This window comes from Delphinapterus leucas, chromosome 15 (assembly GCF_059928025.1).
Source record: "Delphinapterus leucas isolate spDelLeu-1000000601 "Yukka" chromosome 15, BTC_Dleu_Yukka2, whole genome shotgun sequence".
Classification (NCBI taxonomy): Eukaryota; Metazoa; Chordata; class Mammalia; order Artiodactyla; family Monodontidae; genus Delphinapterus; species Delphinapterus leucas.
The window spans coordinates 63174247-63193424 of record NC_143143.1 but is presented as its reverse complement, the minus strand read 5'-3'; the positions used below and the strand labels follow the sequence as shown (position 1 = coordinate 63193424).

Sequence of the window (19178 nt, the reverse complement as noted above, 5' to 3'; positions counted from 1 at the left end):
GTGTGGCCTTCCTTGGTATGGATGCACTATGATTTACTTGTAGGACAGCAGCTTTCAATTTGCTTTCAGTTCTTCCTCTGTTAAAACAATGCTGTGTAGAAGTACATCTCTATGCATTAATCTTTGTCCATCTTAATAGTTATATCCATAAGATAAATTTCTAGACATGCCGTTGCTGAATAAAGATTAAGAAAAAAAGTTATAAAGGACATAGGACAGTTGGTGAAAATTTGGCTTATGGAATGTGGATTAGATAATATTATCAATATTTCTGATTTTGATAATTGTCCTGTGACTACTGTTATATAAGAAAATATTCCTATATGTTGAAATATTTAGAAGTAAAAGAGTATGATGTTTGCAACTTATTCTCAGAAGACTTAGAAAAATGTGTGCTTGCGTGTGTGTGTAGAGAGACAAAGTATATACATGAGGTGTGAATGTGAATAATAAAGAAATAGGACACAATGTTAACAGTTATTGAATCTGGGCAAATAGTATATGGGAGTTTTTTTTTTTTAATTAAAAATAAATAAATAAATAATTTATTTATTTGGCTGTGTTGGGTCTTAGATGTGGCATGTGGGATCTTTTCATTGTGGCGCATGGGCTCTTTGTTGCGGTGTGCGGGTTTCTCTCTAGTTGTGGCACACGGGCTCCAGAGCACTTGGGCTCATTAGTTATGGCACGTGGGCTCTCCATTTGTGGTGCGTGGGCTCCAGAGTGCGCGAGCTCAGTAGTTGCAGCGCGGGCTTAGTTGCCCCACAGCATGTGGCATCTTAATTCCCTGACCAGGGATCGAACCTGCTTCCCTAGCATTGGAAGGCGGATTCTTAACCACTGGACCACCAGGGAAGTCCTGGTAGTTTTTTACACCATTGCAATTTTTCTATAAGTTTGAAGTTATGTCAAAATAAAATTATAAAAAATAGTCTTTATAGAAACCATTATTCTTCTTTCTGAACTTTTACAATGCAAATTTTCAAACAGACAGGTTGAAAGACTAGTCTAATAAACATGATTATTAACATTTTGTCATATGTCCTTTATCTGCCTATCTCTGTAGATATATAAATATATTTTTTCTGAACCATTTGAAAGTAAGTGGTAGTCATCAGGCCACTTTGCCCTGCATCCGTCAGTATGTAGCTTCTCAGAATAAAGAATTTTCCCCTTCATAACCATAATACCATTATCATTTGTAGGAAATTTAACAATTAACTAATATTCTCTAACACACAGCCCATATTCAAAATTTATTAATTTATCCAAAAATATCTTGTTACTGTTCTGTTTTCAAACCAAGATCCTATCAAGATTTGTACAGTTTTGTTTGATTGTATTGTAATATTTCTTCAAACTCTCTTAATCTAAAACAGTCCTTTCACTTTTTTTTTGTTTGTTTGTTTGTTTTTGTTTTGTTTTTTTTTTTTGCGGTACACGGGCCTCTCACTGTTGTGGCCTCTCCCGTTGCGGAGCACAGGCTCCGGACACGCAGGCTCAGCGGCCATGGCTCACGAGCCCAGCTGCCCTGCAGCATGTGGGATCTTGCCAGACCAGGGCACGAACCCGTGTCCCCTGAATCGGCAGGTGGACTCTCAACCACTGTGCCACCAGGGAAGCCCCCCTTTTCACTTTTTTGTTGTGTGTCTTAAATGATGCATTAGACATGTCTGGGTTTGGCTGATTGCTTCCTCATGTTGTCATTTAAAATATTGCCCTGAATTCTGGTAAACTGGAAGTTAGGTGTAAAAGCTTGATGGGATTTAGACTAAATGTTTTTGGCAAGAATACTTCATAGGTGATGGTTATATAACATTCAGTGGACAGAATGGTGTCATAACTTGATTTTGGGTGTTATCAATTAGCCATTATTATTGAACATGGGGCTTGAATCCAGCTTTTTTGCTATTCTAAAAAATGCTTTGAAGATTTTTTACATAAGGTTTTATTCTGAAGTTCATTTCTTCAGACAAGGTGCCCAAGCATGAAATTATTGGGTTAAAGACAGGGTACATTTATGGATGGCTCTTGGTAGGTTTAGCTAATTTTACTTAGAGATTTGGTATGAAGCTGCCAAACATGTTTTAAAATTGCTTCCAGTATATTTATTTTCCGTTTTTCAGGGGCTGAAAGAAGTGACACTCCTTGGTCAGAATGTTAATAGTTTTCGGGACAATTCAGAGGTCCAGTTCAACAATGCAGTGTCCACCAACCTTAGCCGTGGCTTTTCTACCAACTATAAAGCCAAGCAAGGGGGCCTTCGTTTTGCTTACCTTCTGGATCAGGTCTCCAGAATAGATCCTGAAATGAGGATTCGTTTCACCTCTCCCCACCCCAAGGACTTTCCTGATGAGGTGAGTATTGAGAGTTTAGTGTGTCGAACTGACATCAGTATCCTTAAGCGTGCCAAAGGCTGCAGCCAGTAGCATGCAGCAGAGGCATCGTCCTCAGAGGATCAGGGGATCCTGTGGTGTATTACTATATATTGCCCTCTGAATCTACCCATCCTTTGGAAAGATTTGAAGTCTCCCAAGGTGGGGGCAAGTAAAGGACTGATACTAAGACCACCAGTGGGACCATGAAGGCTGTGCGGAGAGAGGTTTTATTACAGGATGTTGTGGGAAGGGCAGGTGGGGGGGCAGTGTGATGCAGTGTGAAACAGTCTAGACTTTGGCCTCAGAGCTGAGTTCAGTCCTGGCTCTTCCACTGCTTTACCAGTAGGGGTGACCTTTTCAACTTGTCATCTTTGTTTGTAAAATGGTTAATAATCACTTCCTGCTTTGGGTTATTGGGAAATAGGTATAACAGGTAGAACGTACTCGGCAATGTGCTTGGCATGTAGTATGTAGCTCACGTGTGAAACCTTTTTTTGGAAGGTTTTTTGTGTTGGTGAAATGTCTGTCTTTTGGCCCCACCCCTACTTTTTCCCCTCTGTGTTATTTGTCTTATTGAGTTGTGAAAGTTCTTTATGTATTCTTAATACAAATCATATGTCAGTATTTTTTTTTCAGGTATTTTTTTTTTTTTTGTGCGGTACGCGGGCCTCTCACTGTCGTGGCCTCTCCCGTTGCGGAGCACAGGCTCCGGATGCGCAGGCTCAGTGGCCATGGCTCATGGGCCCAGCCGCTCCGTGGCATGTGGGATCTTCCCGGACCGGGGCACGAACCCGTGTCCCCTGCATCGGCAGGCGGACTCTCAACCACTGGGCCACCAGGGAAGCCCTAGTTTTAGTTTCTTGATGGTATCTTTTAAAGTGGCTAATTAGTTTGTAAGCTGGATGAAACAAATGCTGTTTTTCCTTTCTGGCCTCTGTTGACACTACTCCTGTATAGCCCCATGGCTTGAATCTGACCTCTGCTTACTTTCTTCACTCTTTGAAAGCAGAGGTGCTATCAGGTGAAATGTCTGGGACAGACAGAACGTGGATTGAGCAAAAGTAAAGATTTTCGGTAATTTATATGTTTGGTTTAGTCAGCCTCTTAATTCTCAAAAATTAACCTTGGTGGAGAAACAGTGGGGGGTGGTATTCCTTTCTGCAAGATTCTTTGGTGTGACTTTGATGACCTTTAATGTGTTCTATTTGATCAGGTTCTGCAACTGATTCACGAGAGGGACAATATCTGTAAACAGATCCACCTACCAGCCCAGAGTGGAAGCAGCCGTGTATTGGAGGCCATGCGGAGGGGGTCAGACTTGCTTGCGGGGGGGGCATCCCATACCTTTCCATGTTTCCTTAAGGACCAAGCAGTGTCTAAGAACCTAGTGTAGTGTGTGGCACACAGTAGCTGCTCACTAAATATTTATTACATGAGTAAACCCATGGACATTATAACTTGCTTATGTTCATTCTATAAGTATAGACTGAGGACTAGATCACTCATTTCATTTGTTTAGCATGTGTTTTATTAAGCACCTACTGTGTGGCACACTGAGATTTTCATCCTTTAGCTTTTAACATTAAAGGTTTTTAGGTCTTAGAATTTAAATATAGCTCCATGTATTCACTCACTTTGGGAATAGTAAGTATAGCAAAGATAAGACTGAAAGGATCATGTGACAAATGGCAAGCTGTATGGAACTAGTAATTTCCTTGTATTCCACATTGGCAAAGAGATATTAAATGTTAATTTGTCTTCATTTCTTAGTTAAATAAAAACATCTATTTAGAGTAATTTATGTTCTTGAATTAAAATTTTATAGGCTTTGGATTAGGTTATAGTACAGGATTTGGATCAAAAGGACTCTTCTGGATACTTACTCTTGTACTGTCCTATGTGAATGAGAAGTAATTACATGTGATTAGTTCAGTGTTATCTTCTTATAGCATTCATTTAAAGAAGATTGGTTCATCTAAGCGTTTTCTTTTTGTACTTTATTGCAGATATTCAAGAGAAGCTTATGTGGAATTAATTCATCATATCAGAGAGTCTATCCCAGGTACATTTAAGAAACATATTTTGCTTAGCACATTACTCTACCAGTGACCCCAGTCTTCTTGGTCAGATACAGGCAACACCTGTGGCAGTACATTATGTCAACTTTCTCACTTCTTTTGCACCTCTTCCTTTCTCTCTTTCTCTTCTTTCCGATTTTTTAATATATTGGTCTTGCTAGATATACTCAGAGGTGTGGATTAGCTTGTGGCCTCAGGTACTAAAGGGATTCCTTTTCTATAGTCTTTGTGTTTCTGAACACATGAGAGAATCCTCGTTCCAGCTCGTTAGCTGGCAGAGTTATAGTCTAAATTAGTTCTGATTTGGGAGCAATTGATATCTTTAAAAATGTGTACTTAGAGGTAATTCCTTTCTTGTTATCGTAACCCTTACTCCCCTTTCTCTTTTCCCTTCCTCCGAATAAAATTACTCTGTAAGTCTTTTAGTTTAGATTTGTTGACAATGTCTACATTGTTTTACAAATTTCTAATTATTGTAACTTGTGTTCTGTACCAATACTTTCATTTGGATGGGACAGGATAGTGTGGAGGTTCTCTGGGCTGCAGTTTTCTCATCTGTAACATGGAGTTAATAGTACTCACTTTATTGGATTGTTGGGATAATTAAATAAATTAAAGTGTGTTGGAACATTGTGTTTAACTTCAAAAGTATATGTTTGGATGAGGTACTGAAACATTCTTCATGATAGATCGCATGCTGGGTCATGCAAACCATGGGAAATTTAAGAAAACTGAAGTCATATCAAGCATCTTTTCTAGCCACAACATTGTGAGATTATAAATCAACTACAAGAAAAAAACTGTAAAAAACACAAACACATGGAGGCTAAAAAATGGATTGCTGAAGAAATCGAAGAGGAAATCAAAAAATTCCTAGATACAAATGAAAATGAAAACATGATGATCTAAAACTTTTGGGACACAGCAAAAGCAGTTCTAAGAGGGAAGTTTATTTATTTATTTATTTAAAATTTATTTATTTATTTTTATTTGGTTGTGCCGGGGCTTAGTTGTGGCAGGTGGGCTCCTTAGTTGCGGTTCACTGGCTCCTTAGTTGGAGCACGCGGGCTCCTTAGTTGTGGCATGTGAACTCTTAGTTGTGGCATGTGTGTGGGATATAGTTCCCTGACCAGTGATTGAACCCAGGCCCCCAGCATTGGGAGCGCAGAGTCCTAACCACTTGGCACCAGGGAAGTCCCTAAGAGGGAAGTTTATAGCAATATAATCTTACCTTAGGAGACAAGAAGAACCTCAAACCACCTAACCTTACACCAAAAGCAACTAGAGAAAGGAGAACAAACGAAACCCATAGTTAGCAGAAGGAAAGAAATCTTAAAGATCAGAGCAGAAATAAATGAAATAGAGATGAAGAAAACAACAGAAAAGATAAACTAAACCTGGTTCTTTGAAAAGATAAACAAAATTGATAAACCTTTGGCTTATATATAAGAATATAAGGGAAAGGGCTCAAATCAATAAAATCAGAAATGAGGGAACTCCCTGGCAATCCGGTGGTTAGGACTCCTTGATTCCCCTGCAGGGGGCAAGGGTTTGTTCCTGGTTGGGGAACTAAGATCCCTAAGATTCCATATGCCATGTGGCACAGCCAAAAAAAAAAGAAATGAAAATGAAGAAGTTACAACTGATACCACAGAAATACAAAGGATCATAAGAGACTACTACAAGCAACTATTTGCCAATAAAATGGACAACCTGGAAGAAATGGATGAGTTCTTAGAAAGGTAAAATCTTCCAAGTCTGAACCAGGAAGAAGTAAAATATGAACAGACCAATTGCAAGTACTGAAATTGAAACTGTGATTAAAAAACTTCCAACAAGGGACTTCCCTGGTGGCACAGTGGTTAAGAATCCACATGCCAAAGCAGGGGATGGGGGTTTGAGCCCTGGTCTGGGAAGATCCCACATGCCCTGGAGCAGCTAAGCCCGTGTGCCACATCTACTGAGCCTGTGCTCTAGAGCCCGTGGGCCACAACTGCTGAGCCCATATGCCACAACTGCTGAAGCCCACGTGCCTAGAGCCTGTGCTCCACAACGGAAGAGGGCACTGTGATGAGAAGCCTGCACACTGCAACGAAGAGTAGCCCCTGCTTGCCACAACTGGAGAAAGCCTGCACACAACAACGAAGACCCAACACAGCAATAAATAAATAGATAGATAGATAGACAGACAGACAAACCCACCCCCCAAACTTCCAACAAACAAAAATCCAGGACAAGCTGGCTTCACAGGCAAATTGTGTCAAACATTTAGAGAAGAGTTAACACTTATCCTTCTTATCCCTCTGAAACTATTCCAAAAAATTGCAGAGGAAGGAACACTCCCAAACTCATTCTGTGAGGCCACCATCACCCTGATTCCAAAACCAAAGATACCACAAAAAGAAAGTTACAGGCCAATATCACTGATGAACATAGACGCAAAAATCCTCAACAAAATACTAGCAAACTGAATCCAACAGTACATTGAAAGGATCATATACCATGATCAAGTGGGATTTATCCCAGGGATGTAAGGATTTTTTTCAATATCCACAAATCAGTGTGATATACCACATTAAGAAACTGAAGAGTAGGGGCTTTCCTGGTGGCACAGTGGTTGAGAGTCCGCCTGCCAATGCAGGGGACATGGGTTCGTGCCCCGGTCTGGGAAGATCCCACGTGCCGCGGAGCGGCTGGCCTCGTGAGCCATGGCCGCTGAGCCTGCGTGTCTGGAGCCTGTGCTCCACAACGGGAGAGGCCACAACAGTGAGAGGCCCGTGTACCGCAAAAAAAAAAAAAAAAAAAAAGAAACTGAAGAGTACAAACCATGTGATCATCTCAGTAGATGCAGAAAAAGCTTTTGACAAAATTCTACACCCATTTGTGATAAAAACTCTCCAGAAAGTGGGCATAGAGGGAACCTAACAACATAATAAAGGCTATATATGACAAACCCACAGCTAACATCATACTTAAGGGTGAAAAGCTGAAAGCATTTCCTCTAAGATCAGGAACAAGACACTTTTTTTTTTAAAATTTTTTTTTTTTGCAGTACGTGGGCCTCTCACTGTTGTGGCCTCTCCTGTTGCAGAGCACAGGCTCCGGATGCACAGGTTCAGCGGCCATGGCTCACGGGCCCAGCCGCTCCGTGGCATGTGGAATCTTCCCAGACCGGGGCACGAACCCATGTCCCCTGCATCGGCAGGCGGACTCTCAACCACTGCACCACCAGGGAACCCCAAGGAACAAGACACTTTTATTCAGCACAGTTTTGGAAGTCCTAGCCATGGCAATCAGGGAAGAAAAAGAAATAAAAGGAATCCAGATTGGAAAAGAAGAAGTAAAACTGTCACTGTTTGCAGATGACATGATGCTATACACAGAAAATCCTAAAGATGCTACCAGAAAACTACTAGAGCTCATCAATGAATGTGGTAAAGTTGCTGGGTACAAAATTAATGTACAGAAATCTGTTGCATTTCTATACACTAGCAACAAAAGATCCGAAAGAGAAATTAAACAATCCCATTTACCATTGCATCAAAAAGAATAAAATACCTAGGAATAAACCTACCTAAGGGGCAAAAGACCTGTACTCTGAAAACTATAAAACACTATAAGATGAAAGTTAAGAAACTATAAGATCAAAGAAATTGAAGATGACACAAACAGATGGAAAGATATACCGCGTTCTTGGATTGGAAGAATCAATATTGTCAAAATGATTATACTACCCAAGGCAATCTACAGATTCAGTGCAATCCCTATCAAATTACCAATGGCGTTTTTCACAGAACTAGAACAAGCAATTTTAAAATTTATATGGAAACATAAAAGATGCCGAATAGCCAAAGCAATCCTGAGAAAGAAAAATGGAGCTGGAGGAATCAAGCTCCCTGACTTCAGACTATACAAAAACTTACAGTCATCAAAACAGTATGGTACTGGCACAAAAACAGAAATATAGATCATTGGAACAGGATAGAAAGCCCAGAAATAAACGCACACATCTATGGTCAATTAATCTATGACAAAGGAGGTAAGAATATACAGTGGAGAAAAGACAGTCTCTTCAGTAAGTGGTGCTGGGAAAACTGGACAGCTACATGTAAAAGAATGAATTTAGAACATTCTCTAACACCATACACAAAAATAAACTCAAAATGGTTTAAAGACCCAAGTGTAAGACTGGATACTATAAAACTCTTAGAGGAAAACATAGGCAGGACACTCTTTGACATACATGGCAGCAGTATCTTTTTTTTTGGCCATGCCACATGGCTTGAGAGATCTTAGTTCCGCAACCAAGGATTGAACCCAGGCTATGGCAGTGAAAGCGCCAAGTCCTAACCACTGGACCACCAGGGAATTCCTGCAGCAATATCTTTTTTGGATCCACTTCCTAAAGTAATGAAGATAAAAACAAAAATAAACAAATGGGAGCTAATTCAACTTAAAAAGCTTTTGTACAGCAAAGGAAACTGTAAACGAAAAGACAAGCCACAGAATGGGAGAAAATATTTGCAAATGAAGCGACCGACAAGGGATTAATCTCCAAGATAGACAAACAGCTCGTGCAGCTTAGTATCAAAAAACAAACAGCCCAATCCAAAAATGGGCAGAAGACTTAAATAGACATTTCTCCATAGAAGACATACAGATGGCCAAAGAGCTCATGAAAAGCTGCTCAACATTGCTAATTGTCAGAGAAATGCAAATCAAAACTACAATAAGGTATCACCTTACACTGGTCAGAATGGCCATCATCAAAAAATCTTGCGACAATAAATGCTGGAGAGAGTGTGGAGAAAAGGGAACCCTCCTACACTGTTGATGATAATGTAAATTGGTACAGCTACTGTGGAGACAACCATATGGAGACAACCACTATGGAGACAACCTCCATATTGGTACAACCAGTTTGGATGTTCCTTAGAAAACTGTATATAGAGCTTCCATATGATCCAGTAATCTTACTCCTGGGCATATATCCCAAGAAAACCATAATTCGAAAAGATGCATGCACCCAGTGTTCATTGCAGCATTATTTACAGTATCCAAGACATGGAAGCAACCTAAATGTCCATCGACAGGAATGGATAAAGAAGGTGTGGTACATATATACAATGGAATATTACTCAGCCATAAAAAAGAGTGAAATAATGCCATTTGCAGCAGTGTGGATGGACCAAGAGTTTATCATACTAAGTGCAGTAAGTCAGACAAAGACAAATAACATATGATGTCAATTATAAGTGGAATTCATAAAATAATCAACAAGGACCTACTGTATAGCACAGGGAAACTCAGTATTCTGTAATAACCTAAATATATGGGAAAAGAATCTGAAAAAGAATGGATATATGTATATGTAAAACTGAATCACTTTGCTCTGCACCTGAAACTAACGCAACATTGTAAATCAAATATACCCCAATATAAGATAAAAATTAAATTAAAAAAAGTTAAAGCAGGACAAATTTGAAAATATGGACTCCTACTGTGTCCCTAAATCCAATATTTGAAGTGAAAAATACCTTTTCTAGCACTGAGGGGAATGTAGACTGAGAAGCCAGGCTCTGGCATGGGAACCTTGTTGATGAGCAGGCCTTTACCTCCTTGCTCTATAATAACTGTTCCGTTTTACTTGCACACGGGTTAGCTAGCTCCAGGGAAGGCCTTACAGTCTCTATCCTTCCCTCCGTAATCCACAGGTACCAAAGGCTTCTCTTAAAGGTTAGCAGCAGTGACATGCTGTCTTTTGTTGTGTGTCACAGGTGTGAGCCTCAGCAGCGATTTCATTGCTGGCTTTTGTGGTGAGACAGAGGAAGATCACCTCCAGACAGTGTCTTTGCTTCAGGAAGTTCAGTACAACATGGGCTTCCTCTTTGCCTATAGCATGAGACAGGTGAGCCCTGGGCTGGGGGAGGAGCTACTTCTATGCTGAGACTGACATCATTCCCGACCAGTTTCTGGTCGATTGTGGACAGCTGGGAAGAAAAGAAAGTGGCAGCGAGGCTGTCCTTGAGAAACCACAAGGATCTTACCATTCATTTCTTTATTTTTTCTAATAAACCTGTCTACCCTTTTATACAGTTCAGCAATTTGAGATGAAAAACAATTGTGCTAATATTCCTCTTCATTAGAATATTTAAAATTATGTTTAGGTTGTTCAGAATTTGAAAGTGGAGGGAAGGGCACTGTTCTCTTTAAAAGAAACCGAAAATCTTTCATTAATATGCAGAACTTCTTTTTTGGCCAACAGATGTGATTTGTTTTACAGAGGCTCCTTGTTGCCCTCCTAGCCATCCTCAGCCTTTTTTTTTTTTTTTTTCTCGGTACGCAGACCTCTCACTGTTGTGGCCTCTCCCGTTGCGGAGCACAGGCTCCGGATGCGCAGGCTCAGTGGCCATGGCTCATGGGCCCAGCTGCTCCACAGCATGTGGGATCTTCCCAGACCGGGGCACGAACCCGTGTCCCCTGCATCGGCAGGCGGACTCTCAACCACTGCGCCACCAGGGAAGCCCGAGAAATTCTTTTTAATGCTAGAGTTGGGAAGTGAGTTTTCAGTGTGAGGTGGAAGCATATCCTATGGGCATTGAAGGTGAGTGTTTACTTGGAGTCTAATTCCTAGATTAGGGTTAAGGTCCTAGAGGCTTAATCAAGTAGCATAGTGGATGAGAACAAGCACTCACTTTGTGCCTTTCCCATTTAATAATGTGTGACCTTGGGAAAAGTTTTTGCTTTCTTTATCTGTGAAAAGGGATAACATAAATACCAACCTCGTCAGGTTATTTTGAGATTTAAGATAATATATATAAAGCACTTAAAATAGTGTTTTATAATAGTTAAGTGCACAGTAGAGGTTAGTTGTTAATAAGACAGAATAGAGTAAATCCTGTAAGAGAATCTGTTTTAGAATTCTCTACCCATTCTTCATTTCCCTCTGGATATGGTAGTTCTCTTAAAGGCAGATTGGTTTGAATGTCTAGACTTTGGTGTATAGACTTTCCACTTTTGTCTAGCTCAGTGGTTCTCCAGCTCCATTATGAGCTTGTGTACCTAAAGATATATATAAAGTGTGTGTGTTTATATATATAAACATGTATGTACACTATGATTTTGGATGATTTAAAAGGTTTTCAAGGATACATTTTCTTTTCTTTTTTTTTTTGACTGGGTAAAACCTGAGTGTGGTATAAAATTCAAAAGGTCAAAATAGTATGCAGTGCAAAGCAGTTGTTTTTTCTTCCTGGGTTGCCTAGTTTTTCAGTTCCTTCCCTGAAGGCAACTGCTCTTAGCAACTACTTCTTTAACCTTCCAGAGACATTTCATGTATTTATAAATATATTTATTTGTATACTTTCTACATCAAAGTTATTGTACATGTTGATCTGTGCCTTGCTTATTTCTGTTCAGAGTATATTCTGGAGAGCAATCATATCTGTATACATAGCTATCTCATTCTTTGTCACAACTGTGTAATATTCCTTTGTGTAGATAAACCATAATTTGTTTTACTGGTTACCTATTTTTTTAAATAAATTAAAAAAATATATTTATTTATTTATTTGGCTGCACCGGGTCTTAGTTGCGGCACCTGGGATCTTTAGTTGTGGCATGTGGGATCTTTTAGTTGCAGCATGCAGACTTCTTAGTTGCACCATGCGGACTCTTAGTTGCGGCATGCATGTGGGATCTAGTTCCCTGACCAGGGATCAAACCTGGGCCCCCTGAATTGGGAGCGCAGAGTCTTACCCACTGCACCACCAGGGAAGACCCTACTGGTTCCCTATTGATAAACATTTACTATGCTTTGCGTCTTGTGTCTTTATAAACACTGCTGCTGAGTAACCTGGTATATGAATTATTTAGTGTCTGTGTCCTATAAAAATATCAAGAACAATTTTGAGTCTATGATTTTCATGTGCTAAATTTAGAATTTAACCCTTGTAAAAACGTGGCTCCACTGTATAGTTACCTTTTTCTCTTAGAAGGCCCAAGAGTTAGAGAACCCTTGTGGTGTGGCTTGTGTTCCTATACATGTGTCTGTAAATTTCAAATTGGATGAGCATGTCTGCCTCCGTGTTTGAAGAACGGTTTCTACAAGTCCGTGGTGACCTCCATCTCTTTTTTTTTTTTTTAATAGAAGACACGGGCATATCACAGGCTGAAGGATGATATCCCAGAAGAGGTAAAATTAAGGCGTTTGGAGGAACTTATCACTGTCTTCCGAGAAGAAGCAACAAAAGCCAACAAGACCTTTGTGGGTTGTACCCAGCTGGTGCTGGTGGAGGGGGTGAGGCTATGTGTGTATGTATGTATATATATATATTTTGTTTTGTTTTTTGTTTTTTAGAGCACAGTATCTCTCCCTTTATTTAGATCTTTGATTTCTTTTAGGAGTTTTCAGCATATAGATCCTGTACATGTTTTCTTAGATTTACACCCATTTTTTTCTTCTTTTTAGCTATTGTAATTGCAACTATATTTTTATTTTGGGTGTCCATATGTTCACTGTTAGTATGTAGAAATAATTGGTTTTTGTATTTCTATCTTGTATCCTCTGATCTTGCTGATCTAAATACTTCTAGGAGTTTTTTGGGTAGGTTGCTTGGGATTTTCTTTGCAAGCTACCATGTCTGTTTTTCTTTCTTCCTGTTGTTCCAGGGTTCCTTCTTTTTTGTTTACTTTTTGCTTAGAGAACTCCCTTTAGACACTCTGGCAGCACATTCTCTTTGTTTTCCTTCATCTTAGAGTGTTTTGATTTTTTCTTCATTCCTGAAGGATATTTTTGTATTTAGTGAAAGGATTAGTGAAAAGTATTTCTGCTCCACCTTTTTGGAAACACTGTTATATGTGTATTTTTAGAAACAATTTTATTGTTTGTTTTCAGTCCTTTTAAAAATCACACTTTCTTAGAAATGTACTGCGTTTTGGAAGTTTGGAGTTCTGTAGTCTTCTGTGGTCAAGCTTGGGAACCTGGTCATCATTTAGAGCACTAAACAGATGGGATAAGGGGTGAGTTAGGGAACCTAACCTTCTGTGAAGCTGCATTCTTCGGCTATTGAAGAGGAGAGGAAAGAGAGAGATAGGGCTCTTTCTGTGACTCCTCACAAGTCCAGGTTTGAGAAAGGAGAGTCCTGCTCCATGCCTTAGGATATTCCAGTGTCAAAATCAGCAATTGCTTGGTATTTGTGTTTGTTAGGACTCTCTGGTAGTGAGTAACAGTGGGAAACTTGTTCAAGCCATTCAGTCTAAGCCAGAAATAATTCTGTGTTGTATAAGACTTCAGGAGTGTTTTGTGGAGCCCAAAGGCAAGAATACTGCCAGGTGTCTGGAAGGGACTGTACCCAGTCTGGGAAGCCCTTGAGGCTCAGACTTTCTTCTCTCCTCCTCAGACCAGCTTTTCCTGATTCTTCATCTGTGTGGTAGAGTACAGCAGCCCTATAGTTCCTGTGTTTCATGGTGTAGTTCCAGTTTTTCACAGACCAAAGTTGTGTCTTTCAGCTCCAATTCAGATTTCCAGCAGAGGGAGTCTGATCACCTCAGCTTGGGTTAGGAATCTTCCTGTGGTCTGGTCTAGTAGCTGCTGATGGTTGGTGATGCTGAGCTGGTGAAATACCTCAAAAGTGTTTGCCTCGATAAATGCTTTGTTATTTAGGGTGTCACTGCGATTCTGGAGACCTGTACATGAATATGTCTATTAGTAATCCACATTTTATCCAGTAGGAATTAGGTCATTATATGCCCAGCTCTCCTCACACAGGGTCTGGTACAGAATAGTGTACCTGTCTTTTGATTGAATGAATAAGTACTCAAAGGTTACCAATTTTTGTCCAACACTTCATCAACCCCACAGAGAGCCCATGGTAATTAAATGAACCAAAACAAGGCTTCTTTTTTTTTTAAAAACACATCCAGCATAAGCCAGTACTCACCTGGGGCTAGAGAATAAATGAATTTTTCAAGGCCAGCATTGGAGTCTTCACTTTTTTTTTCTTTTTTACATCTTTATTGGAGTATAATTGCTTTACAATGGTGTGTTAGTTTCTGCTTTATAACAAAGTGAATCAGTTATACATATACATATGTTCCCATATCTCTTCCCTCTTGCGTTTCCCTCCCTCCCACCCTCCTTATCCCACCCTTCTAGGTGGTCACAAAGCACCGAGCTGATCTCCCTGTGCTATGCAGCTGCTTCCCACTAGCTATCTGTTTTACATTTGGTAGTGTATATATGTCCATGTGACTCTCTCACTTTGTCACAGCTTACCCTTCCCCCTCCCCATATCCTCAAGTCCATTCTCTAGTAGGTCTGTGTCTTTATTCCTGTCTTACCCCTAGGTTCTTCATGACTTTTTTTTTTTTTTCTTTCTTAAATTCCATATATATGCGTTAGCATACGGTATTTGTCTTTCTCTTTCTGACTTACTTCATTCTGTATGACAGACTGTAGGTCCATCCACCTCATTACAAATAGCTCAATTTTGGTTCTTTCTATGGCTGAGTAATATTCCATTGTATATATATGCCACATCTTCTTTATCCATTCATCCGATGATGGACACTTAGGTTGTTTCCATCTCCTGGCTATTGTAAATAGAGCTGCAATGAACATTTTGGTACATGACCCTTTTTGAATTATGGTTTTCTCAGGGTATATGCCCAGTAGTGGGATTGCTGGGTCATATGGTAGTTCTATTTGTAGTTTTTTAATGAACCTCCATACTGTTCTCCATAGTGGCTGTACCAATTCACATTCCCACCAGCAGTGCAAGAGTGTTCCCTTTTCTCCACACCCTCTCCAGCATTTATTGTTTCTAGATTTTTTGATGATGGCCTTTCTGACGGGTGTAAGATGATATCTCATTGTAGTTTTGATTTGCATTTCTCTTATGATTAATGATGTTGAGCATTCTTTCATGTGTTTGTTGGCAGTCTGTATATCTTCTTTGGAGAAATGTCTATTTAGGTCTTCTGCCCATTTTTGGATTGGGTTGTTTGTTTTTTTGTTATTGAGCTGCATGAGCTGCTTATAAATTTTGGAGATTAATCCTTTGTCAGTTGCTTCATTTGCAAATATTTTCTCCCATTCTGAGGGTTGTCTTTTTGTCTTGTTTATGGTTTCCTTTGCTGTGCAAAAGCTTTGAAGTTTCATTAGGTCCCATTTGTTTATTTTTATTTCCATTTCTCTAGGAGGTGGGTCAAAAAGGATCTTGCTGTGATTTATGTCACAGAGTGTTCTGCCTATGTTTTCCTCTAAGAGTTTGATAGTTTCTGGCCTTACATTTAGGTCTTTAATCCATTTTGAGCTTATTTTTGTGTATGGTGTTAGGGAGTGATCTAATCTCATACTTTTACATGTACCTGTCTAGTTTTCCCAGCACCACTTATTGAAGAGGCTGTCCTTTCTCCACTGTACATTCCTGCCTCCTTTATCAAAGATAAGATGACCATATGTGTGTGGGTTTATCTCCGGGCTTTCTATCCTGTTCCATTGATCTATATTTCTGTTTTTTGTGTTAGTACCATACTGTCTTGATTACTGTAGCTTTGTAGTATAGTCTGAAGTCAGGGAGCCTGATTCCTCCAGCTCTGTTTTTCGTTCTCAAGATTGCTTTGGCTATTCGGGGTCTTTTGTGTTTCCATACAAATTGTGAAATTTTTTGTTCTAGTTCTGTGAAAAATGCCAGTGGCAGTTTGAATAGGGATTGCATTGAATCTGTAGATTGCTTTGGGTAGTAGAGTCATTTTCACAATGTTGATTCTTCCAATCCAAGAACATGGTATATCTCTCCATCTATTTGTATCATCTTTAATTTCTTTCATCAGTGTCTTATAATTTTCTGCAAACAGGTCTTTTGTCTCCTTAGGTAGGTTTATTCCTAGATATTTTATTCTTTTTGTTGCAATGGTAAATGGGAGTGTTTTCTTGATTTCACTTTCACATTTTTCATCATTAGTGTATAGGAATGCCAGAGATTTCTGTGCATTAATTTTGTATCCTGCTACTTTACCAAATTCATTGATTAGCTCTAGTAGTTTTCTGGTAGCATCTTTAGGATTCTCTATGTATAGTATCATGTCATCTGCAAACAGTGACAGCTTTACTTCTTCTTTTCTGATTTGGATTCCTTTTATTTCCTTTTCTTCTCTGATTGCTGTGGCTAAAACTTCCAAAGCTGTGTTGAATAATAGTGGTGAGAGTGGGCAACCTTGTCTTGTTCCTGATCTTAGTGGAAATGCTTTCAGTTTTTCACCATTGAGGACGATGTTGGCTGTGGGTTTGTCATACATGGCCTTTATTACGTTGAGGAAAGTTCCCTCTGTGCCTACTTTCTGGAGGGTTTTTATCATAAATAGGTGTTGAATTTTGTCGAAAGCTTTCTCTGCATCTATTGAGATGACCATATGGTTTTTCTCCTTCAATTTGTTAATGTGGTGTATCACACTGATTGATTTGCGTATATTGAAGAATCCTTGCATTCCTGGAATAAACCCCACTTGGTCATGGTGTATGATCCTTTTAATGTGTTGTTGCATTCTGTTTGCTAGTATTTTGTTGAGAGGATTTTTGCATCTATGTTCATCAGTGATATTGGCCTGTAGTTTTCTTTCTTTGTGACATCCTTGTCTGGTTTTGGTGTCAGGGTGATGGTGGCCTCGTAGAATGAGTTTGGGAGTGTTCCTCCCTCTGCTATATTTTGGAAAAGTTTGCGAAGGATAGGTGTTAGCTCTTCTCTAAATGTTTGATAGAATTCATCTGTGAAGCCGTCTGGTCCTAGGCTTTTGTTTGTTGGAAGATTTTTAATCACAGTTTCAATTTCAGTGCTTATGATTGGTCTGTTCATATTTTCTATTTATTCCTGATTCAGTCTTGGCAGGTTGTGCATTTCTAAGAATTTGTCCATTTCTTCCAGGTTGTCCATTTTATTGGCATAGAGTTGCTTGTAGTAACCTCTCATGATCTTTTGTATTTCTGCAGTGTCAGTTGTTACTTCTTTTTCATTTCTAATTCTATTGATTTGAGTCTTCTCCCTTTTTTTCTTGATGAGTCCGGCTAATGGTTTATCAATTTTGTTTATCTTCTCAAAGAACCAGCTTTCAGTTTTATTGATCTTTGCTATCGTTTCCTTCTTTTTCACTTCTTTCTGATCTGATCTTTATGATTTCTTTCTTTCTGCTAACTTTGGGGTTTATTTTATTCTTCTTTCTCTAATTGCTTTAGGTGCAAGGTTAGGTTGTTTATTCGAGATGTTTCCTGTTTCTTAAGGTAGGATTGTATGGCTATAAACTTCCCTCTTAGCACTGCTCTTGCTGCATCCCGTAGATTTTGAGTCGTCATGTCTCCATTGTTATTTGTTTCTAGGTATTTTTTGATTTCCTCTTTGATTTCTTCAGTGATCACTTCATTATTAAATAGTGTATTGTTTAGCCTCCATGTGTTTGTTTTTTTTACAGATGTTTTCCTGTAATTGATATCTAGCGTGTGGTTGGAAAAGATACTTGATACAATTTCAATTTTCTTAAATTTACCAAGGCTTGATTTGTGACCCAAGATATGATCTATCCTGGAGAATGTTCCATGAGCACTTGAGAAAAATGTGTATTCTGTTGTTTTTGGATGGAATGTCCTATAAATATCAATTAAGTCCATATTGTTTAATGTATCATTTAAAGCTTGTGTTTCCTTATCTATTTTCATTTTGGATGATCTGTCCATTGGTGAAAGTGGGGTGTTAAAGTCCCCTACTATGAATGTGTTACTGTCGATTTCCCGTTTTATGGCTGTTAGTATTTGCCTTATGTATTGAGGTGCTCCTATGTTGGGTGCATAAATATTTACAGTTGTTATATCTTCTTCTTGGATCGATCCCTTGATGATTATGTAGTGTCCTTCTTTGTCTCTTCTAATAGTCTTTATTTTAAAGTCTATTTTGTCTGATATGAGAATTGCTACTCCAGCTTTCTTTTGGTTTCCATTTGCATGGAATATCTTTATCCATCCCCTCACTTTCAGTCTGTGTGTGTCTCTAGGTCTGAAGTGGGTCTCTTGTAGACAGCATATATATGGGTCTTGTTTTTGTATCCATTCAGCCAGTCTGTGTCTTTTGGTGGGAGCATTTAATCCATTTACATTTAAGGTAGTTATCGATATGTATGTTCCTATTCCCATCTTCTTAATTGTTTTGGGTTTGTTATTGTAGGTCTTTTCCTTCTCTTGTGTTTCTTGCCTAGAGAAGATCCTTTAGCCTTTGTTGTAAAGCTGGTGTGGTGGTGCTGAACTCTCTCAGCTTTTGCTTGTCTGTAAAGGTTTTAACCTTTCCATCAAATCTGAATGAGATCCTTGCTGGGTAGAGTAATCTTGTTGTAGGTTTTTCTCCTTCATCACTTTAAATATGTCCTGCCAGTCCCTTCTGGCTTGCAGAGTTTCTGCTGAAAGATCAGCTGTTAACCTTATGGGGATTCCCTTGTGTGTTATTTGTTGTTTTTCCCTTGCTGCTTTTAATATGTTTTCTCTGTATTTAATTTTTGACAGTTTGATTAATATGTGTCTTGGTGTGTTTCTCCTTGGATTTATCCTGTATGGGACTCTCTGTGCTTCCTGGACTTGATTAACTTTCCTTTCTGATATTAGGGAAGTTTTCAACTATAATCTCTTCAAATATTTTCTCAGTCCCTTTTTTTTTCTCTTCGTCTTCTGGAACCCCTATAATTC

At 39.1% G+C, this 19178-nt stretch overlaps 1 protein-coding gene across 13 annotated transcripts in view; it reads left to right on the top strand.

Moving 5' to 3' along the window:
* CDK5RAP1 (CDK5RAP1 mitochondrial tRNA methylthiotransferase) overlaps positions 1-19178 on the top strand; it is a 93646-nt gene that overhangs the window by 14218 nt on the left and 60250 nt on the right. For 10 of the 13 annotated variants that reach the window (XM_089896705.1, XM_089896700.1, XM_089896706.1 and 7 more), the window contains 5 exons: positions 2127-2357; positions 3592-3689; positions 4385-4440; positions 10234-10364; positions 12606-12755. In XM_089896705.1, the coding sequence (XP_089752831.1) occupies positions 2127-2357; positions 3592-3689; positions 4385-4440; positions 10234-10364; positions 12606-12755 (666 nt within the window). Of the gene's footprint in view, positions 1-2126; positions 2358-3591; positions 3690-4384; positions 4441-10233; positions 10365-10802; positions 11061-12605; positions 12770-19178 lie in introns of those variants that run through there. The other 3 variants (XM_089896704.1, XM_089896703.1, XM_089896702.1) reach the window with 3 other exon arrangements.